Below are 8,229 nucleotides of genomic sequence, written 5' to 3'. Positions count from 1 at the left end.
AATATTGGAGACAATAAAATGGTGCAAGACTTCAGAGTGTATGGCATGAATGTATAATTTTAGACTTTTTGACTTACAGGAGGGCCGCGACCCAGACCTCTCAGAATACAAAGAGTTTAAGTTGACGGTGGAGAATTTAGGTTTCCGAATGCTCATGAAGATGGGCTGGAAAGAGGGTGAAGGCCTCGGCAGTGACGGACAGGGAATCAAGGCTCCTGTCAACAAGTGAGTACATCTTCAATACATTTAGCAGTAAATGTAAAAACAAAAACTTTTTTCTTCTATGTATGTATCAATGGCATTAGATTAGTTTATGATAAGAGGTTACCTGCCTGTATACCTCTATAGATAAGTACAAATTTGAGCCATAAAAACTAGATGTTTGTACAATACCACTTATCTGCCCCTCACACCAAATTAAACTGTATTTAATAGATAATAATAGATAATAACAGAGATAGACACTAATACTTTGTTGGCTCTGAAATTACCTGACACAAATGAAAAGAGAAACTAATGTTTTCCACCAATTGTTTTTATTAAGAATATTTCATTAATCATTCCAGTTCTACACCATAACCCTTTCTTATCATACGTTTTCATATGTTTTTGAAGATACACATGCATTAACAGTAGAGTTGTTCCAGACTGGAATAAACACATCTTTTTTACAGCACACAAACCCATCACAGTCATTGATCTCCTGACGGCTCGTTCACACTGCCAACCTGAACGGCATGTGTGGCGGAACGTCATGCTTTTTATTTCTGCACTTTTTTTTCTGCAATTTGCGGCATAAAAGCGTCTCAGCTGCAGCTGCAACGACTCTTCTCTAAAGAGTCGAGGTCTCACCTGATTTTTCAACGAACCACGTGCGGTTCCTAGCAAACATAGACAGTGAAAAGTGTGTGTTCATAGTCATATTGACAATATACCAGAAACATATACACCTTTCACTACAGTTTAAATGTCTGTATGTACAATATGGCACAGACATACACCTCCTATATCTGTTTCAAATTAAAAGCTCTCTGGCATTTCGGTGGACAGACTCCATTCATATGTTAACAAGGCTTTTCTTGTATATATTTAGACAAACTCAGTATAGAAAGATAGGGCTGGCAGCAGCCACGCAGCTGACATGCTGGCAGTGTAAATGTAGCGCATGTGGCAGATGCAGATGTTTAGTACCGTAGCCGTTGCGCTGCTCAGGTAGGTAAGTGTGATGACAATGGTAAGGAGGTTATTTCTATTATTTGCCATTTAAAAACATTTATAAAATAAATATTCGGGTTAAATGGCACCAAAGTATTGTATCCATTTAGCCAAATGTGAAATATATATGAAAATTGAAACTCATTTTGAGTGTTCTCTGTCCTGCTCTAGGGGAACCACCGCTATGAACGGAGCAGGGTTTGGGGTTGACCGTCCAGCCATGCTCACAAAAAATGACGATGAATATGATGCTTTTAGAAAGAGGATGATGCTTGCTTACCGTTTCAGGCCCAACCCACTGGTAACCTCTGCTTCCTATTGTTTACTGTTCATTGTCACAATATTCTGTAAATATGCACCAATTCATTGTAACCTGTTCATGTTAGCTGATGTGTAACAGCATGTAGAAATCCATCCACATTGTTTTCCTTTGCCATAATATTTTAATCTAGTGTTTGTTTTTTGTTTCCACAGAATAATCCACGGAGACCGTATTACTGATCTAGAAGACTGTTTTTGTTTATACTTGCTTCTTGTTTATCCTAACTTAAAAGCTGTTTTTTGCAGCTGCCACAGCTCTGCTCGGTCGTGAAATGGACACTGTTGCACAATAGAAATTTTAAAATTTGAGCTGTGTGTGGAACTGGTAGAAAAATTGTTAGATTCTCCATTACTTCTTAGGTTTCATTTGGATTAAAAAACTTGTTTTTTCTTTAAAGAATTGTTCACCTGTTTTGTTACGTTTCAATTTAATACTGTAAGAGCTTAAAATATATAGACCTACATCACCTGACTTCCATAGTGATTTCAGTCTTCAGTTTGTGTTGCCATTTTGTTCCCAGTCAAAGCTCGACTTGAATTTGCATTGCCCACTAAATAACACAGTTCTGTATTGGTACCCAATCCTCTGTATAATAATTGTATTTAGTAATTTCCTCACTGTGCTACAACTCATTATTTCTTCCATTAATTACATGTGTCAGTATTCACAATAAAACATGGCCACTTACTGAAATGTATGTCTTATACGTACTGTACTTGCGTGTTTATTCACTGTTTATTAGCAAATAAGTAGGGGCTTAGATAAACTCACCTTGTTTATGATACACTGTGCAGGTATTCCTAGATCATAATCATGTTGATAACAGCCATCAGTATTAATTTCTTTAAACGAAATCAATGAGTCACTGAGTTGACCAGGCTCAAGCAGTCAGTGGTGAGGAGGGTGACAGATCAGTGAAATCAGACCTTCAGTTTGCCATTCCCCAAGGGGGTTTACACAGGATAAATATAACTTCGAAATCCCAGCTAAGCAAGAGCCACTCTGGTGTTGGCCACAGCATCAGTCAGAGACAACTTAAGCCAGCAAAGGCTGTACCGAGTCCATGATAGGCTAATGGATTTGGGGCAGCTTTTAAGTTGGATAGTGGGGTGCAGCTAATGATTATTTTCATTATCCATTAAATCGTCTGGTCCATAAAATCACAGAAAATTGTTGCGTGTTCCTAAAGCTTAAGGTGAAGGATTCAACTTTATGTTTTGTCAATCCAAAAGCTAAAAAATAATCAAGAGAAGCAGCACATCTTCACATTTGAGAGGCTGGAACAAGGGCCAGTGTAGTTCAAAGTGGTGTGGGGGGTTATTAGGTAAGGGGAGGGTATGTGATCAGCTCAAATAAATATACCTTTATCATAATTTTAGTGCTAATTGTGATCAGTGTTATAATAAATGTAAATATAAACACATTTTGGAAGAAGTCCTCCAATAGTTAGTAGTGTCCTGAGAATATTCCTTTTAAATATCAATAGGATCAGACTACTTAATGACATTTTAAAGGATGAATAAGTTACTGTTGAAACTTTATTGTCAGCACTGGGTGACACTCTGATTTGACGCATTAACGTGTGGACTGTCAGCGCGAGTTGGGGGGGGAGGTAAACAAGATGGCGACAACCTGAGTGGCAAGAGTAACCACGAAGAGTCAGAACATTTAATTGGTATCTTGTTTAGAGTACAACATCTGCTTCACCGAGGACGGACACAGAGAGCAAACACAGCGCAGGACGGAGCTTCATCTGGATGCAGGTGAGAACCGGAACCAACGTTCACGAACGTCCGTTAGTAATTTACGTTGGAATCCCAACGGCTCGGTAGCCAACCGCTACTCCGGCTAGCCCGCGTTAGCTGTCTGTCTCTGCTTGTTCTCCGGTGTCGGGGGGGCTGGTCTGGATGTCACAGCTGAAGTTGGTTTTGCTACTGGGTGAGCATAATGCACCGCTGTCAGAGAAAGCAACGCCCGTCAGCTTTATTGCCGCCGCTCCACCGGTAAACGAGGTGAAGTGATATTAACGTCAGGGAAACTTGGCTAGCTAGCTTCTGCACGAACGCCGTTAGCCACGGTTGTATGACGACGTTTCGGTCGCCCTCCTCTCGTGCACCGGTGGTCTTCATCCACACTACATTAGTTACCGCTGTTTCAGTGCAGGCGTCTCGGTTAAAACCTGCAGTGGTGGCTGAAAGTGTACAATATCACGGAGCCACGAAGTGAGAGTTAATGTTGGTAAGCTAGCAGCGCTAGTTCATTCAAGCAGACGTGCTATGTTAGCTTACAGGCTAGCTAATAGTTAACACTTCTTTTTTTTTTTTTTTTCTTTCACCTGAGCAAGTGTTACTCTTAACTCGGATACTACTCTGTTTCATTAAAGCAGCGGGGTTAAATATGTTCTTATGTTAAAGTGTAGTCTCTCCGTGTCTGCGGTGGAGCTCAGCAGAATGGAAACCCAGTAAGGTGAACCGGTCAAGTGTTGATGTCTGGACAGGTTGTTTACCACAGAGGGCTAACTTGGCTCCTAACCGAGCGAAACCCATGTGTGTATTTAAAATATATATTCTTAATGACCCTTGTTTTCAGGCACCAGGCAGTAGGAGTCGCGGTGGCATGGAGGACACCTGAGGACGGGTTGACACATTGGATGGCTCAGCCGACCTCCAGGAGCTGGACTCACACTTCTGCATGCGTTTGGCTGTAGGTCTGCTCGGATCCAGTCCAGCTGTACACACACATGCGTCCAGAGGAAAACTATGCCATGAAGCATGGACCTTTGAAAGAAATGCTGTGCTGCGTGGCCTTGAAGCAGGACTGGTTACCTCTACCCAAGGTTGTATGGTAATAAATTCACAGAGAGGTGATCTAGGGTTAAGCGAAGAAAAAAAAAAAAAATAACATCTTAGAATCACAATTTGTGTTCGGCTGCACTTGTCTCAGATGTAGTATGAAATGCACAGTATAAAGCACTAACTTGGCACTGGACCCAACAGGTTATTCACCTCCGTTCACACCTCTTGTCTAAAAAAAGAGCCCTAATGTTTACAAATTGGGATTGATCCCTCACCTCATCCCTCTACTCTCAGGCCTGATTACTCCCTCTCCCATGTTCAGTATTTTGTAATCCATCTGTATTCCATCTTGTGGAATTAAACTACTCGGCTCAGAGCTGAAAGGTTACCAGTGGATTACCCTCCAGCGGCAGAATTAGCTATTCGGCGAACATTTTTGCACAGGAAGCTTAAGTTGTGGCTGCTGAACTATCAGTCATGAGTACCGGCGAGCTGCATCATCTTGACTATCTGAATGAAAATGAACTGATGGAGATGGATACCTTCATTCACCGCATTGACTCTACAGAGGTGATCTACCAGCCACGGAGGAAGAGGGCGAAGCTGATAGGGAAGTACTTGATGGGAGATCTGCTAGGGGAGGGGTCTTATGGCAAGGTGAAAGAGATGCTGGACTCAGAGACACTTTGTCGCAGGGCTGTCAAAATACTGAAGAAGAAGAAGCTGAGGAGGATTCCCAACGGAGAAGCCAATGTGAAAAAGTGAGTGTTTTTTGGAGTTGTCTACCTGTTTTCTTTGCACTCTGACCGTTTAACTGTGATTTATACATACTAAGATGCATGGTCTTTCCAGTAAGGCACAGCCCGTTATCCCCAGATACAATAGCACGGGCTTGACTGTAATCCTTGATCCTAATGTGAGTTAATTAATTTGAATCACCCCACTGAAAATTTAATGAGTCCTATAACCATCAGCTGGGTTTCTTATGAACAGAGGAAATGGCCCTCCATGACTGCACAACACTCTTAATAACATCACTCCCTGTGCAAAACTTAACTTGCATTTTGACCTGCAGTTCACATTTTTCACTTGAAATATGTGTGTGTGTGTGGTGTCATGAAGTTTTCTGTGTTCAAGAGAATACAGCCCCAATATTTTATTTTTGGTACAAATACCAAATTAATACTTTCTGTTGTTGATTTACTGTCTGCAGAACTTCCTTTTCTTATTTAACAAAATAAGCCAATTGTTAGACACTCACTTGTCAAATGCATTAGCATTTCACACAATTTAAAAAGAATAACTTTACACAGCATTTCTTCTCTGATCTCGTCTGGTTGAAGGTTTCATGTCTCTTACAGCTTCACTGTTGAGTTTATTCAGTAGTGTGCTGTGTATCACCTGTATGCACACCCAACAGCGAGCTTAACTCTGCTCTTTTAACTTTGCCTCAAACAAAAACTATTTGAAATTAACTAAATCAGCAATAACTTATCATCGCAGCAGATGCTTTTCAGTCCGTACCAAAAGTGTTGAGGCTCAGGACCTATTCTTAAAAATGAGAAAGTTATTTGTATGGCTAGAAATTAAATTACGTGACAACATGCACATAGTCTCAGCGTTTACACACACACAGAGCTGTGTCACCATTTTAAATGTAAAGCAGTCGTAATCTGACAAAGGCTGCAAAAACCAGAACAAAATGTCCACAGTAAAGGAGGGATGGACCTCTGCCTCATACAGTGTTTATGTGCACTTAAGTAAATGGGTCATTGTCAACTTTTTGCAATAACCCAGTTTTCAAACTATCACATAGACAAGAAATGTGATTGCTGTCATCGAGGTGAAGGAAAGAAAAGAAGCAACAAAGCAGGTCATTTTTAGAGAGACAACAACAGTCTGTAGTGACAGAGCAAGTTGCCATGACCACACATTTCTCAATAAGCTTTGTTATTGTTCGCACATAAATGTAGAGAGTAAAAAAACTGAAACTCCTGTTACCTCTACCACCAATTACCATGTAAGTCCTGTAAGCAACACATTTAATAACAGGAATGCCGTGTATCTTAACACATAGCAAGGACATGTTGTATCGTAATCCATCACTTCATTGAGTATTTGTTCTCTCTTAGGAATACATTGTGTTGAGTACATCACATAAACACATTCATATCACAGTCAGGCTGTTGTTTAATGAAACATCTACAATAGCTTTAGATCTTCTTTAATTATTGAAAAGAATTTATAGAAAACAGTGTTTAACTTCACTATTTGTCATCTTTTCTGTGATTTGCCTGTCATGTCTATATTGAAACTTTTTTTACCTGCATCTAGCTTTTCCTGGTGACTATCAGAAGTTTTAATCACACAGCAGTTTATTAAATATTACTCCAGCTTTTCGCTGTGGGCCTGTGCTAATTATAGAGGAAGATTTAGAAAACTGTCAAAGTGAGTTAACACAGAGAGAAGAGCTGCAAGATGGCGTGTTTTCAGGCTGGAGTCAAAACGGCAGCAGAACAAAAAAAAAAAAGCCTAGTAGCTGATAGTAGTTCGTATTATCAGACGTCCAACCAGACTGAAGTCTGTCTCAGAGTAAAGTCTACAGTCAGCTGCAGTTCTCCATCAGTGTCTGTGCTGGATCCGTTCAGCCACAGTACTGACACGTCCTCAGCAGCCCAGTCCACCATTCATTAAACTGCTGAACTTAGCAGGGGTCGTTCATGAGTTTAATGTTTTGAGTAGTCATTGAATTATAAAACTGTACTGTGTATAGTTGACCAGAGATAAATGTAATCAGAGTGTCACCAATGGTCCAACCACTGGTGTCGATTTCCTGGTTAAAAACTACATCACAACAACATGGAGATGAAAGAATATACCAAGCACCAATGAGGGGAAACATAAACGATCACTCCTCGTGTTTGCCAGACTTGAAGGGTCAAATGAAAATAGCAAAACGGAGAGAAATCCTTGAGAAGTGCAGCTGGGGGGTTTATGGTCAGGGTGGTCACCCACTCAAAAGATTACCTTTTCGTTTTTTGGGCTGGTGAACGAATCAGATCTACCAGCAACTTGTATATTTTACCAGCTTTTGACTGTTGCTAATTTTATGCCCTGGACTCCATACATCAAGCCAAAGGCATCACTTTACAAGGAGCTATGTTAATGTCCTGCAGGGCTCGAGCCTAAAAACAGGCCTCAGCCATATCCAGATTTTGAGACTGAGTTCAGTCATAGTCCCCATGTTGCCTGACAGGTTCAGAGTTTCATATTGAAGAATGGTGAAAAACTGCCCTGTTGAGATGTTCAGATGCACAAAGCTGATACAGACCTATCATAAGGATGTAAGTGCTGCCAAAGGGGCCACTTTGACTTAATGGGATGAATACTTATGTAGTTAATTATTTTGTTTTCTGTTTGTAACTGTGTACCAATTATTTAAAATATATAAAAAAATATGAAAGCAAAATAAACAATTGTAGCAGGGTGAATACTGGGCTTTGTACTGCTCGTAGAAAGCTGCTCAAATTTAAAAAGAGGTCCCACTCCCACCTTTTCTTCTCTACCGTTGCCATATAATAGTAACTAAGGCTTTGTTATATCATCCTGAATATGTCCCAAATACTTCTTGTACAATCAGTGGTATTTATCTTCCCCTGGGTGACGGGCTGGTTAGTCTGGAGCTCTGTTCATCTTCTTTTATCCGAGCTATATTTATATTTTGCACAGAGGTGCAGTGGTAGACTACACAGCAGTGTTCCTTGATGTGTGAAATTGATTTATCTGTTTTCCCTATGCTTTTTCTTTTTCTACATCTGTCTCACGGGGTCCCAGGTTTCCCAGCTTGAGGTAGCTGCATCCTCGAGCATGTTAAGGCCTGTCTGTCTGTCTGTCTGT

The 8,229-nt window shown here is 40.6% G+C and overlaps 2 protein-coding genes across 6 annotated transcripts in view; both read left to right on the top strand.

Annotated features, from left to right (window-relative positions):
• Positions 1-2,234, top strand: part of sugp1 (SURP and G patch domain containing 1) — an 8,898-nt gene extending 6,664 nt beyond the window's left edge. For all 3 annotated transcript variants that reach the window (XM_035670677.1, XM_035670676.1, XM_035670674.1), the window contains exons 12-14: positions 80-225; positions 1,387-1,516; positions 1,690-2,234. In XM_035670677.1, coding sequence (XP_035526570.1) covers positions 80-225; positions 1,387-1,516; positions 1,690-1,716 — 303 coding nt within the window. In that variant the 3' untranslated portion in view covers positions 1,717-2,234. The remainder of the gene's footprint in view (positions 1-79; positions 226-1,386; positions 1,517-1,689) is intronic.
• Positions 2,235-3,127: 893 nt separating this feature from the next.
• The window catches only part of stk11 (serine/threonine kinase 11), a 15,857-nt gene continuing 10,755 nt past the window's right edge, over positions 3,128-8,229 (top strand). Inside the window, exons 1-3 of one of the 3 annotated variants that reach the window (XM_035670600.1) lie at positions 3,128-3,300; positions 4,127-5,093; positions 8,167-8,181. In XM_035670600.1, coding sequence (XP_035526493.1) covers positions 4,810-5,093; positions 8,167-8,181 — 299 coding nt within the window. In that variant the 5' untranslated portion in view covers positions 3,128-3,300; positions 4,127-4,809. Of the gene's footprint in view, positions 3,301-3,341; positions 3,476-4,126; positions 5,094-8,166; positions 8,182-8,229 lie in introns of those variants that run through there. The other 2 variants (XM_035670601.1, XM_035670602.1) reach the window with 2 other exon arrangements.

Source organism: Morone saxatilis, unplaced genomic scaffold (assembly GCF_004916995.1).
Source record: "Morone saxatilis isolate NCDOM2014 unplaced genomic scaffold, NCSU_SB_2.0 Contig23, whole genome shotgun sequence".
In the NCBI taxonomy this organism is placed as follows: domain Eukaryota; kingdom Metazoa; phylum Chordata; class Actinopteri; family Moronidae; genus Morone; species Morone saxatilis.
This window is presented reverse-complemented; position numbering and strand designations above follow the sequence as displayed.